This window comes from Equus asinus, chromosome 20 (genome assembly GCF_041296235.1).
Source record: "Equus asinus isolate D_3611 breed Donkey chromosome 20, EquAss-T2T_v2, whole genome shotgun sequence".
NCBI lineage: Eukaryota > Metazoa > Chordata > Mammalia > Perissodactyla > Equidae > Equus > Equus asinus.
In genome coordinates this window covers 80,964,272-80,984,192 of record NC_091809.1, presented here as the reverse complement: position 1 = coordinate 80,984,192, position 19,921 = coordinate 80,964,272, and the positions used below count along the sequence as shown (strand labels likewise).

Below are 19,921 nucleotides of genomic sequence, written 5' to 3'. Positions count from 1 at the left end.
CTCTGCCAACCTTGCCCCAAAGCCTTTGGAACTGTTCCTTAAATCCCGCGTCGGTGGGTTTACCTGCAAAAGCGGCACTGAGACGGCGTATGGTGCAGGTGGCTGTTTCCTGAGAACAGGGGACCTCCCCTCTCAGGCTAAGGTGGCCAGTGACAACAATTCTGAGCTCATTAGCAGGAAGCCCTCTGTCCCCCAGGCCCAGGCCACCGTGTCTCTGGGTGAGAACCGTCTGTAAACAAATACTTGGGTGCCCCGGGGGAGCCACTGGGTCCCACTGGATCAAATCACAGACCTGTAGATGTCAGGGCTAGAAGGGCCCTTAGAGGCCATTGATCCAACCCTCATATTACAGATGAGGAAACCAGGCAGAGGGTGTATCATGTGTCCAAGGTCACCCAAGGTCAATAGCAGAGCTAGTAATAATAGATTTAGCTTTATATGTGAAGGGGGCCTTGACAGCTGGGAGCAAGCCCGAGGCTCCAGAAGGGGCATAGTCTGGCTCGAGGTCCTGGGGAGCCCGAGGCAGTGCCAGTCTCCTCTTCCTCAGCCGGGCTTGCCCTGCAGAAGGGGATCCAAGGCCCTGCCACTGCTGCCAGCACCCCACAAACCTGTGCTCCTGGTCTTGGAGATGCACCCCATGATCTCTGTCTCCCCCCAGATCTGGAACCACCGAGTCCTGAAGGACGAGTTCCTGGGCCAGGTGTGCCTGAAGGCTGACCCGGACGACCTCCAGGCCCTGCACACCCTCCGCCTCCAGGACCGCAACAACGGGCAGTGCAGTGACCTGCCAGGCACAATTGCTGTGCGCGTACTGAGCAGTGCCTCCCTTAGGGCTGTCTGACTCCTGCCCGCCCACCTGGCCCCCACAGCTCTCACCACCACCTGCATGTCCCCAACCAGGCCAGGGACTAGCCTGGGAGCCAGGACACTGGGGTCCTTTTCCCAACTTTTCCACTGACTTGCTGTGTGACCTGGGGAGGTCTCTGTCCCTCTCTGGGCCTCAGTGTCCCCAAGACCACAAGGCATCCCCTTCTTATGGAGGAGTCTTCTTCCCTGAGATTCAAAATAGCCCTCCTTACCCCACCTGTCACCACCACTAAGGGACTCTTATCCGTTGAAAACATTTTCCCAAGGCCCTGCTGTCTGCCGATGGAGTGCCAAGAAGATGTCACTTGTTTACACACCAACTGCCAAGTCCCCCAGCCCCACTCTTGCCCCTCGTGTCCTGGGCCTGCTCCCATGTCCCAGACCTTGCTTTCTCTGTCACCTACACCTGGTTTTCCAACCACCTTGAAAAGACTCTTGGCTCTTGCTGGGTTCCTGCTCAGGCTGGAATCTGGGAGATAGACAGGTGACATCCGTTCATTCTCTCATCCCATCCATTTATTTATTCAGCAGAGATTTGCCAAATGAGTAAATGATGCCTGTGAGCCCCTAGCAGGAGCTGGGCCCCCCCAACCCCCACAGCCCCCGGAGATCCGGGCTCCGTCCTGGGCCTCGCCTCTGCTCTCAGGTCCTCTCAAAGGAAGGTGCCCAGGTGCCAGGAGGGGCTGCGGCTACCCTCTCATTCCAGGCTCTGGTTGCCTCCCAGCCCCTGGGGTAAGGTCCCTGGAGAGGTGGTGACAGTGTGGAGAAGGGCCTCTTCCTGCCTCCACTGCCCTGAGGCCAGAAGGAGTGGGTGAGGGGGTTGGGGGGGCGGCATGGGGACCCCCTTCTACTGCGAGACCCATTGGGCTTGGTGAGAGATGGGTAAATCCATCGCCTGACCAGAGGCCCCTCCACCAACATTCCCCCCAAGATGCAGCCAGAGAGGCCACAGGCCTCTTGCTGCCAGGACCAAAATGTTACTTTTAGTCCTCAACATTTTATATTCTTTCTGTTTTAAAACTCAATTTTAACCAGGGGTTTTTAAGGCAGGCTGAAAGTCTGAGCCCTTTTTCCTCCTTAAACTCCAACTCCTGTGGTCTCTGCTTTTATTGCGACTCCACTGGGGGAGGGATGAGGGGATGTCCCAGCGTCTCAGAGGCAGCCTGGAGGCGGGGGAGGAAGAGGGCGTTTTGTAGTGAGTGTTTTGTAAGCTGGCCCCAGTCGCGTTCTTGGCTAGTGCTGGCGCCATGACCCGCATAGGGCGGGTCATGAGGAAGCACAGCTGGTTCAAGAATGGGAATGCCTGTGGCCCTCTGGGAATCCTTTTGGGAAGCTGAATTTTGGCTCCAGATCTGGCCGTTAGTCCAGTGTCTGGCTGGAGGTTCTGGATTCTGGACTTTGCCTCCTCGCTCCATGGCCACTTCTGCTCCTGTGTCCTGGCCTTGGGCCACATGAGAGGCCGGGAACTGAACGACAAGGAGGACAAGAGGATTCCTTCCGAAAGCCGGGACTTCCCTTCGAGAACCGGTGCCTGGGGCCAGGACTCTGCGCATGACCAGGAGCAAGTCACTTAAACCTCCTGTGCCTCGATTTCCCCCTTCTGCAGAGTGGGGCCAACGATTCTTGTTTGTTAGCACTGTCCTAACAAGTGCTGGATAAGGGCAAAACCACACCCTTTCTCTGTGTATCTCTGTATGCGTGCACACTCTATACACTCATGTAATCACCTCTGCTCCGTGTCTGTTTCCACTGGGGACTCCTGAGTCAGTGTGAAGAGGGAAGGGCGAGATAAGCCAGCTTGGGGCCTCTGGGGCCAACACTTGGGTCTTTGCTCAGCCGTGTCCACCTGGGCTACGGGGCAAACCAGGACTAACTGGCAGACTCGTGTGGGCTTCAGCCTGGGGGCTGGGCACTGCCCCCACCAACAGAACCAATTTGGCAACACTTCCCTTGCCTTCTGCCCCTCTGCGTGGGCCAGGCTGGCTACTGGCTGGGCGGAGATCCCTGGTCCCCAGGAGGCCCTGGGGGCTGGGCAGGTGAGGATGATGTTATTCCAGGCTGGGACTGGGTTCTTCCAGGTGGGAGAGCAGTTGCTCGGTTCTGATGGACCCTTCAGCCCATGGAGGCCTGAGTCCCCATTTGCAGGTGGGTGGGGCCTCCCATCCACACCACCCGGTCTGGGCTTTGCTCCCCTCAGGGGTGCCCGGGGGTCAGGAGAGCAGAGACCTGTTCTGTTCTCAGAATAAACATTGCCACATTCCCAGAAAGACCTTCCTGTGTCTGTCTGTCCCTCTGGGGGTAGGGGACAATGGAGGGACTGTTTCCCAGCCTTGGGTGACTGCTCTGGTCAGAGAGACACATGAGGGAGGACTTGGATGTTAAGGCGGAGGCTGCGCCCTGCTGCCTGTCCCATGCGTCTGTGAGCAGAGATCACCAGCATCGTTCAGTCGTTCCTTCTGCTGGACTCGTCCCAAGCACCATCCCAGGCACGGGGGCTGTGGGCAACCAGCCACAGTCCCTGCTCAGGGGCAGTCAACAAACTAGTGGGGAAGACCAATAGGCACACTGTGGTCCTGACAGCCACCGCGCAGAGGATCCCTGGTGAGGCAGTGTGGGAGTCCTGGGAGCTGTCAGGAAGGCCTCTGCCTGATGCAGTGGTGAAATGGAATTGAGGAATGGGGGGGGCACAGGAAGAGGAGGTGGGCCTGTGGGGGCACGAGGGATGTGGGGGGAACAGGGTGGAGGCTGTTGAGGGGAAGATGCTGGCGGCTCGAGTCACGAAGCCAGGGGTGGCGATGGGAGAAACTGGGTTAAATTTTGACGGTAGAGTGGACAAAAGTCAATGATTGCGCTGAGATGGAGAGTGAGGGAAAAAGAAATGAATTAAGGCCAATTCCTAGAATTCCCCATAGGACCATGAGAAAAGGACATGAATTCTGTGACCCACTTAGCGTGGGTGTTGAGTAGATGGTAGCTGTTACGGCATCTGGAGGTCACCCCACATCCCCCCAACTTCCCTGCCTCTCCACGCCCTTCCCTCACAGCTCAGACCTGCGTTCTGCCTCGGTACCGTGGTCCTCTCGGCGTCCCTGTTTTCCTGTGTGCGTAGGGCTGCCAGCACTGGCCTGGCCGCCCTGGGAGGCTCAGCAAAGAGAGGCAATCGGAGGAGTGGGAGGGACCAAGTGCCAACAGCAGGTGCAAGTTCAGGAGCCGGGACAGCGTTTGGAGGAACTCCTGTCGGGGCTGCCCGGCCAAGCGCGGTCCAGCAGCCAGGGGCCTGCAGGGGTCAGGACTGTGGGTCTGCTGGAGCCCCCGGTCCAGCAGAAGCCAAGTCCTGGCGCTGTCCCTTCCCTTCTGCAGCCCCAGGCAGAGTCTGCACGGTCAGCCTCGCTCCCCTGGGGGCGCCGAGGGGCGGCCGTGCCTGTGCCCAGCAGGTGGCGCACTTGAGCCGTTGGACCCTGCTGGGCCCCAACCCCATCCCCTTCCCTGTGGACACATCCCGGTTACAGAGGCTCAGATCCTAAAGATCGCCTCCCTGTACCCAGGCCTAGAGCTGCCCCAGGAGAGGCCTGCATTGATGGGGCAGCTGCCAGGGTGGCCGTGGCAAAGGGTTGTGACGAGGAAGTGCCAGGTCCCTCTCAGCCGGGAGTCTTCGATGTTACTGTCTTTGCCAGTGCTAACAACCAGCCTTTTGTTTACTCCTTGTTTATGCCCCGCCCCCGCTTTAAACTCACACATTTCACTTCAGTTTGTGTGTGTCCCTTGGACAGGCAGGGTTGCTCCAAGTTGGCTGGTTTGAGAAAGTTTCCCGGGTCATCACAGACAGCCCGCGCCCCTCCACCCCCAGAACAGGTTGTGGGGGCAGTGGCGAAGTGCCGCGCTTTAGGGGGCCCGTCTGAGGGGAGCCCTCGGGGAAGTGGTCTGGCATGAGGGAGAAAGGACTGGATCGTGGGGCTTGCCACCGCCTGCCCTGCCTGGTCCTTTCCTCTCAGAGTCTCAAACAGCCATTTACAGAGCAGAAAACGGACTTGGTGGAGGGCGGGCAGCGGCCGAGATTCAGCAAATCGGTCACCAAATCAGGATCCAAGTGAAGTTTCCTGCCCAGGTGCTGAGAGAGCAGGTGTTTGATTGCAAATGACAGGAGGCGGAGGAGGCCAGGACGGGCGGCCCCTGGCCTGGATCCCTTGCTGGTCAGCAGCACAGCCCAGAGAGACCCCAGCGCCCCTGCCTCCCCGCTGGGCGGCCAGTGCTCCGCACAGAGCCCTGGGCAGCACAGCCCGCCCCCCACGCTGATGTCACCGCACCCAGACCTTGGAGGCCCCTCGGACTCCGCCTCCTGGGGGAAGGCTCTGGAGTGGGGAGATGAGGGCAGCAGTGCTGGCCAGCCGGCTGGCTGCCCTGGGTAGGAAAGAAAGGGAGAGACTGAGAGGGAGACGGAGAGTCACACAGTGGAGCACCCAGAGACCCGGAGACAAGTAAGACACAGGGAGAGAGGACGTGTGTCTGCAGATTGTCCTGGACCTGTGACCCCACTTCCAGAGCCCTCTGTGCAGGTGGCAGCTGCACCCAGGCTGGTGGGCAGCTGAAAGCGGGCAGCTGGGCCCCAGGTAAGGATGGGTGTCTGCTGTCCCGGGTCCTGGGAGAAGGGTTTCCCGGCCTTCGGGAGGGCCATGGGCTTGGGCCACCCTGGAGCCCCTGCCCCGACAGCCACTTGCTCCTGGGTTTGGACCTCCTGCCACCTTTGGGGGCTCAGCCACTGCAGCTCTCGAATGAAACTGTCCTGAGCCTGGAAAGATGGAGGCTTGTACCCTGGAGAAGGGAAGAGCCAAGGGCATGGTGTCTATCAAAGTGTCTCTGACCAGGGTGAGCCCGGGGCAGACACGCTGGGGTGACAGAGAGAGAGTCCTCTGTCCCTGTCTCTGTCTTCTTTGGCCTCTCTCCAACCCTCTCTTTATCTTTTTCTTTCTCTCTCTCCCTGGATAAGTCATTTCCTGCCTCTTTTCCTCGAATTTCCCATCTGTGAAATGGGAATATGAAGCCCCAACAGCCAGGGTTGTTGTGGGAAGGAGGTGAAATCAGGCATGGGCACAGAAATGCAAATAAAATTCTGCACTCCTTGCTGTCAATTTAAAAAGCAATTTACTTGACTATGGACTAGTTCCTATTTTTAGAAAAAAAAGATGTCTATCTTGTAGCTTTTTCCTTATGTGTGGCCCTTAAATTCTAAGCTTTTGCCAACTCCTTCTACCCCTTCAAAGCCCCAAATCTGGGTTTTCTTTAACAAAAACCCTGGTTCTGTTCCCTGGCCCTGGTGGCTCATGCTGGCACAGGATGCCAGCACGACGGCTGGGCATCGTCTTCGGACATAGCTCCCCATGGCAGTCCCCTGATTCCCAGCCCTGCCAGGAGCCCCGGCCGGGTGCAGGCCTCTGGAAGCACCGTGTGCCCTCTGTGTCCCAGAGCTCCGGGGCAGGGGTCAGGGCTCAGGTGTCAGGCAGTGTCATGGGCAGAGGATCGAATGCCCCGGCGCCTCTGAATGGGCCTTGTGAAAAATTGATGCTCATCCTGGGGAGCGGGGAGGGGGCCAGAGGGGCCTCATGCCAGGGCCTGTGGGCTGGGGCTGCCCTGGATCACCACACTCCACCCCACAGACCCTTCCTGAGCCACCTCTGGGCCTGGTCCTGTGCTGTGTGAGGCGACAGCTGAACCCCTAGATCACTTCCCCAACTTTGGGGGTAGAGGTGCGGACAGACCTCAGCCAGACAACATAATGTGTATAGTCAGGGCTGGATAGAGGGAAACATCGGGGCTCTTGGCAGCCTGGGGGTGGTCAGGGAAGGCTTCCCGGAGGAGGTACCATCTGAACTGAGCCATGAAGCTTTGGTGGGAATTTACCAGTCAGAATTCCAGGTGGAGGGGCCAGTGTATGCAAAGGCCAGGAAGTATGAAAAGGGATGGCACGTGTCCGGAATAGTGAGGGCTGAGGAGGGCCCAAGCGCAGGTGTGGGGAAGGAAGACAGCAGTGAGAGGCAAGACTGAGACATCAGCAGGAGCCACACAGTGCTGGGCCAGACTGGGGAGCTTAAAGCCTTCACTCTGAGGGCAGTGGGTGCTCTGGAAGGGTTTTAGGCAGGGCGTGCCATGAGCTGGTCATGCTCGGCTTGTGACCCTTCTTTTGGGCCCGGCTGCCCCCATCACCCGCAGTCCTGGGGCAGCCCTGATCTGGGGGCCAGAGACCAAGTTCTAGGTCTGAACTTGCCCTGTCCTGCTGTGTGATCTTGGGCAAGTCTTGGTCCCTCTCTGGGCCCTTGGCCCATATGTCCAGGGGAGGGGCCTGGACTTGCAACTTCCTGAGAGCCCTTTGGGAATCTCTGAATGACAGTGGCCAAGAGAAGAGCTCAGCTGCTCTGGGCAGGGGAGCTGGTGACAGTGGCCGAGGCTCAGGTCACACAGGCTTGGTTATGGCCCAAGGGGAGGGTGCCCCCGAAGGCAGAGGGGTTGGGGCTTTGGGAAGACCCCAGGCAGGCTCAAGGCTGGCAGGCTGGCCTGTTCAGAAGTGTGACATGGTCTCTCCCTGCGCAGAACCGTGTTGGCCAGGCAGGCCACAGGAGCATCTGGCAAAGGACAATGGTGATCCTGCAGCAGGTGAGTGCTCCCGCGCCCCACTGGCCTGCACCTCTCTGTGCCAGAAGCCCTGGTTGGGGAGCTTATCCGGCCCCGTCTGTGATTCCCTCATTCATGTGCTTAGCTATAGCACACCTTCTCCAATCCTTTCTTTTAGAAAACTCCTATCTATGCTTCAAAACCCAGCTGTGAAACTTTTCCTGACTCTTCCAGGCCCAGTCTAGAACTCCTCCCTCTGATATATCTGTGGGGACCTACCTTTCTCACCGCACTCCCCACACTGGGTAGAAATTATTTATTTACATACATCTCAATCCCCAGGCATTTCAGGCAGTGGAACAGTATGTGCAAAGGCCGAGATGTGGGAAAGCCCTTGGGGAAGGGGAAGAAAAGTTGGCAGGTCTACTGAAGCCAGACCAGGAAGGGCCTTGAGCCTAACTGGGGAGCAGTGAGTGAGAGATGACACGGCAGGAGCCGGAGCCCCCTGGGGTCATGTGGGGAAGAAGCGGAGGTGCTGTCCCCAGCTGAGTGCTCCACCCCCTTCTTCCCAGGGCCCCGCTGGCCCCAGACCCTCAGCCCTTCCCCGTGATCAGCCTGCGGCTCTAATGAGCTCCTGGTCCCCAGAGCCAGGAATGTGGGCCCTGAGCCAGCTGGGCCTGGCACCAGGCCCCTGGGCTGGCGGGGGAGTGTGCTGTGGGGGCTTGACCAGTGGCTTTGTGTCCTCTGGGCCCATCACAGGCCACTGGGCAGCCTTGTCTTGCAGATGTGTTTGTGTGTGAGTGTGTGCACGTGAGAAGGTGGGCATCGGGCAGTATCGGGATAGACAGTCTTCCATCCCAGGGCTGGAGGAGACCCCTCCAGAGCCCCTTGGCCTGAGAGCCTGTTCAAAGGCCCATCAGAGACGGCCAGGACCAATGGAAAGGAAGCCGCTGTCACTGAGTGTTGGCTGTGTGCCAGGGCCGAGGCTGCAGGCGGGGCTGGGAGAGTGGGGGCATGCGCAGCCCTCCAGAGGGAGGGCCTGGGCCCCCAGAGCCATCCGAGGGTGTTTTCCTTGGGCGCCTCTGATGCAGACCTCTGGTGACAAGCCCTTCCCCACCCCTGCCCCCTCTGAGCGCCGGCCCACCTCACCCTGTGGGCGGCCTCTGCTGGGTGCGGTGTCTGCAGGTGAATGCGGCTCTGCCCACCCCTCGCAGGGAAAGTCCACTTCTGTTACTTCTTCTGTCCTGAAAAGGGTCCCAGCGCTGGGAAGCCAGCCAGCTGTGCAGCGCCCCAGGCAGAGCCCACACACCTGGGCTCCGCCGTCCTGTCCCGGGATGGCTGTTGTGAAGACAAAATGCCTCACAGGGGATCAATCAAGGTGCTTCTTCTTTCACCTGCCTCCTGGGGCTGCGTGCCCCTCCCTCATCCTGCCACTCCTTCCTGTCTTGAGAGACCCACGTGCTCTCTCACGTCCTGGCTGTCTGCCCAGAACGTTCTGTCGCCCCTTTTCTGGCCGGCTTCTCGTTAGGCCTCACCGTGGCCACTGCTGCCTTTGGGAGCTGCCCTGCCCTGCCCACTTTGCAGTCCGGATCACCCCACCTTCTTCCCCTGCTCACCCAGCACCTCCTGGGGAGCCTGGAAATGGGGGACGGCCTTCATCCCGCTCCCACTGTCTCCTCAGCCCTGGCACCAGCCCACTCAGAATGAACAAATAATGTGATTACAGCCTCATTTGGTCTGAGGGGGTAGGGCAGACAGTGGTACCTGCTTCAAAGGGATGTTTGAGAATGAAATGTCATAGTGCAGGTACCGTGCTCAGCCCAATGCTGGACACCATTCAATAGAGGTTAGCTGCCATGATGACTACTATTAATAAAATCATATTATGTATGAGAGTTCCCCATTCTTTCCTCCCCCTCACTTTATTTGGGATAAAAATCTCAGGGGACCTCAAAGGATACGATGCTTTTCCCCCACGTGTAGAGTGTCCCCATATGGGACATATCAGTGACAGAGATTCACGCCTCCCTCCTTCCACTCATTCATCCACCCAGCCATCCGTCTATCCATCCATCTATCCATCATGCAAGCCTTTCTGAGCCCCCACAGGGTACCAGGCACAGGAAACACCTTCATAAAGGTGAGCTAAGGATCAAAATCTCTTCACCAGTGAAAAAACTTTATTCATTTGTTGAGGGTTACAAGTCTTCAAAAGTAGCATCCACATTGGTCCTGCTATGTGCCGGGCACTCTCTATACATGATCCCGTTTTATCATCATGAGGCTGTGAGGTAGGCATCTTTGTGCCCATATCACAGGTGAAGAAACCGAAGCCCAGATAGGGTAATTTAGACGTAAGCTGGGGCAGGTCCAGACAGGGTAGAGAGCCACGCTCGTGAGGGGGCAGCAGGCTGGGACAGCAGATCTTGGCAGGGGGCTGCTGTGCAGGGCACAGGGTGTGGCACAAGGAGCAGGCACAGGGCTTAAGGGAGGAGAGGTCAGACTGCCCCTGTCTGGTGGCATTTGCAGAGCATGGGCTCTTTCCTAGGAACCCGGTGGCAGTCTGGGCAGATGCATCGTGTTGATGGCTTTGGAAGTTGGCTGGGGGGGTGGGGGGTTGGAGATTGCTAGTGTGCCAGCAGCCACCTCCTCCAGCCATGTTCTCACTCACCCACCCAGCAAAGCGGCACTGAGTCTCTTCTCTGACCAGGCTGGGCACCAAGGACGCAGAGATAAATTGACTGCTCCCTGGCCTGGAGGAGATCCTAGACCAGAGAGGGAGGTGGCTCAGAAACACAGCAAGGGTGCGTGTGAGCAGAACTGTGACAGCAGGAGTCCAGGAGCAGGGGGCAGCCTGGGGATGGGGCTCTTCTGCCCTGCCTGAAGTGGCTGGGTGGGTGGGTGTGTGGGGAGTGTTCAGGGGAGGCTCTGAGGCTATTGCAGTAGCTTCTCACATACAGATGGGGGACTGAAGTCTCAGGAGGAGGGACTTGCCCCAGGTTGCAAGGCCAGCTGGTGCTTGCAAGAACCCAGAGATGCGTGGTGCACACCACCCACTTCTTTAAGGACCTCACGGAGGGCTGCTGTGTTTCAGCAGGACACGATTTCCGGCTGCGTGGTGGGGCCAGACTAGGGACTGGATGTACTTTGCCCAGATTCACGGGCAGAGGGAAGTTTAAAGATAAACTGTGGGCTATTGGTAACAGCTGGTTTGACCCTTTTATTAAAATATAATATCCTTCTCTGTCTCTTCTAACAATTTTTATCTTAAAACCTATTTCATATAGCCTATATCAGTATAGGCCCCCGGCTCTCTTTTGGTTACTATTTGCATGGAACAGATTTTTCTATTCTTTCACTTTCAACCTATTTTGTGTCTTTGGATCTAAAATAAGTCTCTTGTAGATACCATTTAGTTGGATCATGGGTTTTTGGGGGTTTTTTTAACCTAGTCTGCCAACCTCTACCTTTTAATTGGAGAGTTTAATTCATTTCCATTTAAAGACTTACTTCTGCCATTGTGCTATGTTTTTCTATATGTCATATCTTTTTTCTTTCAATTCCTCTATTACTGCCTTCTTTTGTGTTTAACTGATTTTTCCCCCAGTGCACTGTTTTGATTTCTTTCTCACTTCCTCTCTGTATACCTATATTCTAGGGGTTGCCCAGGGTTCACAATTAACATCTTACATTTAGAACAATCTAGTGGGAGTTAATGCCAACTTAGCTTCAATCGTACATAAAAACTCTGCTCCTAGACAGCTCCATCTCTCTCCCTTTATATTGTTATTGTCAGAAATTACATCTTTAGATACTATGTGTCCATTGACATAGATTTGTAATTATTGTTTTATGCATTTGTCTTTTAAATCATACAGGAAAAAAAGAGGAGTTACAAACAAAAGTAGCAATAATGCTGGCTTCTATATTTACCTTTGTCGTTGCCTTTCCCAGGTGCTTGATTTCTTCGGGTGGCTGGGAGTTCCTGTCCAGCGCCCCTTCATTGCAGCCTGAAGGACTACTTTTAGCATTTCTCGTAGGGCAGGTCTACTGGTGACAAACTCCCTCAGCTTTTGTTTATCTGGGAATATCTTAGTTTCTCTTTCACTTTTTATTTATTTACTTTTTTGAAATAAATGACAGAAGTTTATTTCTTAGAGTTCTAGAGCCTGGGAAATCCAAGATCAAGGTGCTGGCAGATTGGGTGTCTGCTGAGGGTCCGCTTCCTTGTTCCCTGTGTCCTCACATGGCGGAAGGGGATGAGGGAGCTTTCTGGGGTCTCTTTTATAAGGGCACAAATCCCATTCATAAGGGCTCCACCCATGTGACCTGACCACCTCCCAGATGCCTCACCTCCTAATACCATCACATTAGGGGTCTCTTTCACTTTCGAAGGATAGTTTGGCCAGATGTAGAATTTTTTTTGACAGTGTTTTGCTTTGTTTTGTTTTTCTTTCAATGCTTTAAATAAGTCATACCACTGCCTCTTGGCCTCTGTGGTATCTGATGAGAAATCAGCTATTAATCACATTGAAGATCCTTTGTATACAATGAGTCACTTCTCTCTCACTGCTTTGTCTTCGTCTTTTAACAGTTTGATTATAATGTGTCTCAGTGTGGCTCTTTTTGAGTTTATCATACTCAGAATTTCTTGGGCTTTCTGGATTTACAGACTTACATTTTTCATCAAGGTTAGGAAGTTTTGGGCCATTGTTTCTTGAAATAGTCTTCCTGCCCCTTTCTCTCTCTTCTTCTGGGATTCCCATTATGCATATGTTGGTCCACTTGATGTTCGTCCCACAGGTTTCTTAGGCTCTGCTCATTTTTCTTTTTTAAAGATTTTATTTTTCATTCCCCCCCCCCCCAAAGCCCCCTGGCACATAGTTGTGTATTTTTTTTTTAGCTGTGGGTCCTTCTAGTTATGGCACGTGGGACGCCACCTCAGCATGGCCTGATGAGCAGTGCCATGTCCGTGCCCAGGATTTGAACTGGTGAAACCCTGGGCCGCTGAAGTAGAGTGCACGAATTTAACCACTCGGCCATGGGGCCACCCCCCTCTGCTCATTTTTCTTAATCCTTTTTTCCTTTCTACTCCTCAGACTGGACAACCTCAATTAACCTCTTCAAGTGTTTTTTTTCTGTTTTTTGAGGAAGATTAGCCCTGAGCAAACATCTGCTGCCAATCCTCCTCTTTTTGCTGAGGAAGACTGGCCCTGAGCTAACATCCGTGCCCATCTTCCTCTACTTTATACGTGGGACGCCTACCACAGCATGGTGTGCCAAGCAGTGCCATGTCCGCACCCGGGATCTGAACCAGCAAACCCCAGACTGCTGAAGCAGAATGTGTGCTCTTAACCCCTGTGCCACCGGGCCGGCCCCTCTTCAAGTGTTTCTGATTCTTCCTTCTGCCTGTTCAAATCTGCTGTTCACCCTCTAGTTAATTTTTTGTATCAGTTATTGCACTTTTCACCTCCAGGATTTCTATTTGGCCCTTTTTAATAGTTCTGTCTCTTTATTGACATTCTGTATTTGGTGAGATGCTGTTCTGGTTCCCTTCAGCACCCTGAACATGTTTAAGAGAGTGGATTAAAGGCTCTGTCTATTAAGTTCAACATCTCAGCTTCCTCAGAGAAAGGTTCTAGTAATTTCTTTTTTTCCTGTGAACGGGCCATACTTTCTCATTTCTTTGCATACCTCATAATTTTTTTTTGAAACTGGACAGTTTGAATATTATAACGATGATAACTCTGGAAGTTAGATTCTCCCCTGTCCCCAGGTTTGTTGTCGCTGTTTGCTGTGAGCTGTGGTTTTGTTTAGTGACTTTTCTAAAGCATTTTTGTGAAGACTGTCTTCTTTGTTCCCTGTGGTCACTGAAGTCTCTAAAACACCTGGAGCCAAAAAAACCCCAGAGCACCAACCTCAGTCTTTGCAGCTGGGCTCTGTGTGTCGGCGCACGCCTTCAACGCTCAGTCAGGCCATTTACAGCTCTGCCTTAGCCTTCACTTCCTGTCTGCATGGAGCTTGACGGTCAGCCAGAGGGGAGAGCTTAGGGTCTCCTTGGGTGTTTTTCTGAACATTCGTCCAACCCTGGGCATGTAGGTGGTCTTCTAGATCCCCCAGTATATGTAGGAGTTTTTCAAAGCCCTTATTCCCCGAAGCATCTCACTCCCCTGCCTTTCCTCCAGGCTTTTTGGAATGTCTATTGTTTACTGCAACTGATTTTTTTATTCCCCAGATGCTAGTGGGTAGTTCATTTGCCTTTGGATGTTTTTGACCAATGTCCTCCATAGCTGCTTCTCCATCCTGCAGGATTTCCAAGTTAGGGAAATAAGGCCAGCTCTTTGTACTATTCCTTCAGAGAGCCCCCAGACAGGTTAAAACAATCACGATTCTTTGATAACAAAGTCTGTTCTGCTCCCTCTGGCCCCAAGCACCCACACCAGGGATGCAGGCTGCCATCTTCAAGACTGCCACCAAGGCAGGGGTGGGGTGTGGGGTGGGGGGATGGGGAGGTTAAAACACCACAAAGCTCTCCTGTTGGGTTTCAGTCACCTTTCTCTTCATTAAATGTTCAGTTGATTACTGTGAACCTTTGACTATTTTCTAGAGTTCCAGCAAAGTTGATTCTGACAGTTTTGGCCACGTTTTTTGGTATTTCTGCAGAGGGATGGGTTCTTGGGGTTCCCTACTCTGCCATCTTTGCTGACGTCACTTGCTGGTGATAGTTGGCACAGTTATTTCCTGAAAGCTTTTTGTCCCAACTTTCTATGTATCCTTGAGTAGGTCCCTTTGCCCTCCTCTGAACCTCAGTTTCCCCATCTGTAAAATGGGTGGCCAGAAATGGACTGGAGGGTGGTGTGGTGGGGTGAGGGCAGCACCATGGGTCTACATAAGGTGCCAAGGGAGTGCAGAAAGGAAGGTAGTGGGGAGAGGGTGTGGGGACCAGGGAGGGCACATGGCTCAGTGGAGCCTTGGTGGGTGGGTGGGAGCAGGGAACAGGATAGTGGGGTGAAGCATTCCTGACACACGGCTCAGAATAAGCAAAGGTGAAGATATGGAGGTCCTAACCCCTGTGGCCAGGGCAGCAGGAGATGCGGCTGGAGCAGCAGGCAGCCCTGGTTCTGGGGGAGGCTGTGGTGTGATGCCAGAGCAGGTCACGGGGCCATTAGACTAGCCGCCCGGACCTGGCATGCAGGCCCCCTGCAGGGAAGGGGTCTATTCCCCGGCCTCAGTTTCCAGGTGGCCTGGGTGCAGGGGCTCGAGCCGTGGGTCTGGGTCAGGCAGGGCCAGGTTCTCAGCACTTTGCTGACTCTCCCCCACCACGCCTCTCTCCATCCACCAGACCTCCTTCGCCACTGCTTCCTTCTTACCTCTGCTTCTCTGTGCTCGGCTGTTCCTTCTTCTGGAACGCCCTTCCCCTTCATGTCTGCCTGAAAAATCACATCACTCAAGTGTCACCAGTCACATGACTTGCTCAGTTAATAATAACCAACACTCATACAGCATTTGCTCTAACAGGCACATCTGAGTTACACACGTTCTCCTGTTTAATCGTCACGAGTGCCTCATGAGTTACTCTGTCATTGGACAGATGAGGGAACAAAGGCACAGAGAGGGTGAGGTACTTGCCCAAGGTCACACTGCCTATGAGTGGCCTAGCTAGAATTGAACCTAAGCTGTCTGCCTCTGGAGTTCCAACCTCTTAGTGGCCATACTATCCCGTCTCTCCAGGGCTAATCCGCCCCCTACCTGGTGGCACCATGCTTATCTGTGTCCGGGTCTGTCCACCCCCAGACTGGGAGCTTGGAGGACGGTGTCCCCTAAGCTTTAGTCTGAGCCCGTGAAGGGTGGTTATGTGGATGGATGAAAGCATGCTGGAAGCCCACCACCGGCACCTCCTCTGTCTGAGGGTCTGAGTCCTGTGCCTGTGGACTCCCGTGGATGGGGGGTTGCTGGTTCTGGGCTTGACGGAGGGAAGGACCCCTCCTGGGAGCAGGGGCCCTGAGGGCGCAGGAGGTGGGTGGGAATTCCTGCCGTCAGTCCGTGTTGGACTGGGTGGCAGAGCACTGGGGTCCCCGAGGCTGGGACAGGGGCCGGGTAGAAGGTGGCGGGGGCTAGCGGGGCAGCTCCGAGTCCTGTGCAAGGCATGGCTGTCTCTGTGCCATCCCCCTACCTCCCACCACAGTTTGCTTGTTTGTTGTGGGAGCAGCTGGGCTTCCAGGATTCCAGACAATTCCAAAAACAAGAGGCCTGGAAGAGAGAAGAGAAAGAAGGAGGCAAGAGGGGAGGAAGAGAAAGATAAGTGGGGAGAGGAGAGAAGGCAGGAGTGGGAGGGGATCACAGGGCCTGGGCATTCCACACCCTCTGGATGGGATGGTGGCTGCTGTGGCTCATGGCCCAGCATGGACCCAAGCCTGGTGTCCAGCCCTGTGTGGCTGCCAGGACACAGGAGCCCAGCTAGACGTCCTCTGTGGGGTGAGCTCTGAGCCATCAGGGGTAGCTCACTGTCCTGAACCCGGGAGCTCCCTCCCCCAGGCCTCAGGGCCTCCTCTGCAGGCTGGCCATCACCTCCTAGCCGGCCCCAGAGGCCGGGTGAGGACCAGCGCCAGCGTCTTCAAGGGGTTTCCCTCCAAAGTCTTGCGACCCCAGGAAGATTTTTATATGTCCTCACTCCCCAGGGGAGCCAGTGAGCTAGAAAGATTTCTGATGCACCTTTCCCTTGAGTCTTAAGAATTCACAGAGGTTACTGTGTTCTACTCCATTACCTCCCCATGTTTCTCTCCACGGAAGAAGTACTGATTTCCTCCAAAACCGCAGTCAAGATGAGTTCCAGGCGCCTCGTTTGTGCCGGGGCCCGCAGCTCGAGAGGCCCGGGTGAAGCCGGCCGGGAATCCCGACCATGTTGGGGTGTTGGGGGTCCCGCCGAGACGGGAGGGGGCCGGGGCGGGGCGGGCGCCCCCTCCGCGTTCCCGCCCGCAGGCGTCACCTAAGCTGCCGTCGCCATGGGCCCGCGGCAGATGGCCGGGTCTAGGGTTCCCCGGCTGGCGGCGCGCGCGGGATCAGGTGAATTAGGGAGCCCGAGCCCTGCGGCCGCCGTGGCCGCCGCCAGACCCTCCGCGCCATGGAGCCCCCCGCGGACCCCGCCGACCCCGCGGACCCCGCCAACCCAGGGGCGCGCGCCAGGCCGCCCGGCAAGTGGGCGCTGGTGCGCAGCCTGAACCAGGCGTTGAAGACCTACGCGGTCATGCCGGTGAGACCCGGGCCGAGAGCGGGTGGGCGCACCCCGGAGACCCCGCCTCGGGCCTCAGTTTCCCTGCCTCTCAGGAGCCAGGCGGGCCTCAGGGTCACAGAGCCCCAGGGTGCACGCACACGGGGACACTCCGGAGCCGCATGCTGTCCCAGCGGGAACTTGGCCCCGGCGGCCCTCCCTGGCGGCGGTGACTTTTGCATCCAGGCATGGTGGATGGGCCAGGGCGGGGAGGGGCTTCCCTGCCTTTGCGGGGTCGGAGCAGGCGGAGCAGCCTGATGTACGGGGCGGGGGATGCCTGGGGGACTTTGCGGCCTGGCCTGCGGACTAGTAGCAGGACAAGTCCTTGCTCACAGGCGCCTCTGGCAAGTCGGTGGGCTCACCTTCCCCACCTGTGAAAATGGGGCTAATAAAACCATCGTCCCAGGGTGGGGTGAGGCGGTAAATGTTCTGAAATAGACTCCTTTTCATTCCACAAACAGGGACCGAGCCCCAGGCCCTGTCACCGAGGAGGGAAGAGGCATAATGGACTAAGGCCCCATGGGGAGTTAACACTGATCCTGCCGTGGGCAGATGCCTGGTGGGGAGTCAGGTGGACCTCAAAGACAACTCCCATTTTTCTGGGTCTCTCCTCTTTGCCTGCGTTGACTCCTTCCATTTTAAGGCCTCTCTGAGGCCCAGAGAGACTGAAAGACTTACCCAAAGTCACACAGTGATACTGGCAGAACTGGGACCTGAACCTAGATCTTAACTAGGGTTCACTGTGCCTGTGTGCTGGCTTCCCTGGGGGGAGGCCCCACTGCAGTTTTCGGGACCCTTGAGAACTTTTAAACAAACCCATTCTAGGAAATCATGCCTCTGGAACTGGGAGAGCCTCTGCTCCAGCCACCCATGTGACATCAGAGAAGCTGGAACTTGCTTCAAGTTACCCAGGCACACTGAGGCACTTCTGTTGGCTGTGTGGCCCTGAGCTCCTTGCTCAGCCTCTCTGAGCCTCCATTTCTTGCTCTATTTCATGAGGTCTTTAATTTTGGTTATTCTCTGTTCCCTGAGTGGAAGCATTTTCTGTGAGCCAGGTCCTGGGCTGGATCAGGGATACAGGTGTCTCAGAGAGACCCCTGCCCTCCAGCTGCCCACAGCTGAAGCTTCCAGCTTGCCTTGTGGGCCCATGAGCCATTTACAGCCAGGCACCCCATCAGGGCTTCCCAGTTTGCTCACAGATCTGGGTTCAGGGCTGGGCCCAGGGTATTTGGGGTTTGGGTTTCATTCCTGGCTCTACTGCAGAACAGCTGTGTGACCTTGGACACGTTTCTTGACCTCTCTGAAGTGAAGTGGAGATAGAGTCCTCTGCATAAGGGCTGTCCTGGGGGTCAGTGAAACAGTTCATTACAGAGACGCATCTCACTCACAACCCAGCCTGTGTGGCGTGTTGTAAGCCAGCACAGAGCAATGTGCTGGTGCCACGTCCCCGTCACGGCCTGGCCCAGGAGTCAGTCCGTCTCTCTCTTTCTCTCTCACACGCACACACGACACATGCTCATCCTCTCATGCACACTCTGTCACGTGCTCCCTCTCTTACACACTCACACTCACTCTCTCGTTTATTTCCTCATACACACACCTTCTCTCCCTCTCCCTCCTGGAGAAGCAGATTCTATTTCTCTGTGTGTGACTCTGTTTGGCTCTGGGGAGTCACAGGTGAGAGACTCAGACCCAGGCTAGCGGGGATGCCGATGGCGATGACCCAGCATGGAGCTGGCTCTGCAGGGCAAGCCAGGGGCCGTGGAGCCATTCTCTTCCCAGCAGCCCGAGTCAAAATTTGAAACTGGAAATCCATCGTGCCATTCTCCTCTTAAAACCTTCCGGTGGCTTCCTGTCATACTTACAAGAAAGTCCAAGTCCCGTCCATGGCTTACAGGGCCCTGTGCGACCTGCTGCCCCCCACATCCTCACCCCATCTGCCTCTAGGCACTCTGCCTTCCGGTCTGTCCCCAGAGTCTGGAACAGGACTGGCCCACAGCGGGCTCTCCACAAATGTGTGCTAATGAATAAATGAACTCTTCAGGGGTGGGGAGGAGGCAGAGGAAGGTGGGGACGGTGGGGGGTGGTGGGAAGGGAAGAGTTGCTATTTGCTCTGGGTCTGGACAGATGGTTGGGTGTCCATTCAATGGAAAGGTCGGCGGGGGGGCAGGTGGGGAGCAGGGGTGTGTCAGGTGGCCCTTGGAGTGGAGAAGGGGTGCGGCTGGCAGCCAGCTTGGGCTGGGCTAAAGCAGTCGTGAGTATTCAACGGGACAGTTTGTGGGGCAGCCATGTAGCCCTGGGCACACAGTAGATGCTCAGTAAACTTGTGAGTGCCTCTCCCCTCCCAGAGGCTCTCTAGTTTTTCTTTTTTTTGAGAGAAAGCTTGGGTTTGGAGCTGGCATGTCTCTAACATGTGCTAACCTCCCAGGGAGCGAAGGCCCACAGTGGCATAGTTGGTTCTGATGGGAACAGGAGGAATAGTTGGTTCCGAGAGGAGCAGGAGGAGGCTGAAACAATGATGGCTTGGGCTTGGGACTCACCGAGAGTGTAGAGACCGAGGCTTAAAGAGGTCAGCGACTTGTCCAAACCCACTTGTCCAGGTCCTGGAGCTCAGTCTCCTGACTAATGGCCCAGAGCTGTTTCCACTGGGCCGTTCCTATGGGCTTATTTCATTGTGAATCAGTTTTATAAGCTGTTATGTTTCTAACTGCCACTTGATAGTAAGTTGGAATCAGGATGTCTATGTTCGCTTACCCTCCTGGGGAATTGGGGAAGCACCCCAAAAGAATACTCTTATTGGTATTAGAATCACATCCAAACTTTCACTTCCAGGACAATCTGTGTGTCCTGGTTCTTGCCCACCCCTGACTTCCCCTCTCTCTCATCAGGTCCTGCCACAATGACCTCCTTGCTGTTCCTTCCTGCCTCAGGGCCTTTGCACTTGTCATTCCCTCTGCTCAGATTCCTATCCCTGCTCTTTCCCTGTCTGGCTGCTTCTCACCCTTCAGGTCTCAGCTCAGGGACTTCCTTCACAGAGTGGCCTTCCCAGGTGGCCGGCTCAGTCACTCTCTGCCATGGGTGTGCTTCTTTCCATCACAGCACGTGCTGCTCTCAGGGGGGAGGTCAGGTTGAGCTGCTTGCTCAGTTGTTTGTTTTCTGTCTCCTCCTGCCTAGAATGTAAAC

The 19,921-nt window shown here is 55.6% G+C and overlaps 2 protein-coding genes across 5 annotated transcripts in view; both read left to right on the top strand.

The window, feature by feature from the left end:
* CAPN5 (calpain 5) overlaps window positions 1-2,344 on the top strand; it is a 53,590-nt gene extending 51,246 nt beyond the window's left edge. The window contains exon 13 of the mRNA XM_014855809.3: window positions 659-2,344. Coding sequence (XP_014711295.1) covers window positions 659-841 — 183 coding nt within the window. The 3' untranslated portion in view covers window positions 842-2,344. The remainder of the gene's footprint in view (window positions 1-658) is intronic.
* A 2,865-nt stretch (window positions 2,345-5,209) lies between these two features.
* The window catches only part of MYO7A (myosin VIIA), an 84,677-nt gene continuing 69,965 nt past the window's right edge, over window positions 5,210-19,921 (top strand). For 2 of the 4 annotated variants that reach the window (XM_014855808.3, XM_070490590.1), the window contains exons 1-2: window positions 5,211-5,474; window positions 7,450-7,512. In XM_014855808.3, coding sequence (XP_014711294.3) covers window positions 7,495-7,512 — 18 coding nt within the window. In that variant the 5' untranslated portion in view covers window positions 5,211-5,474; window positions 7,450-7,494. Of the gene's footprint in view, window positions 5,475-7,449; window positions 7,513-19,921 lie in introns of all 4 variants that reach the window. The other 2 variants (XM_070490591.1, XM_070490592.1) reach the window with 2 other exon arrangements.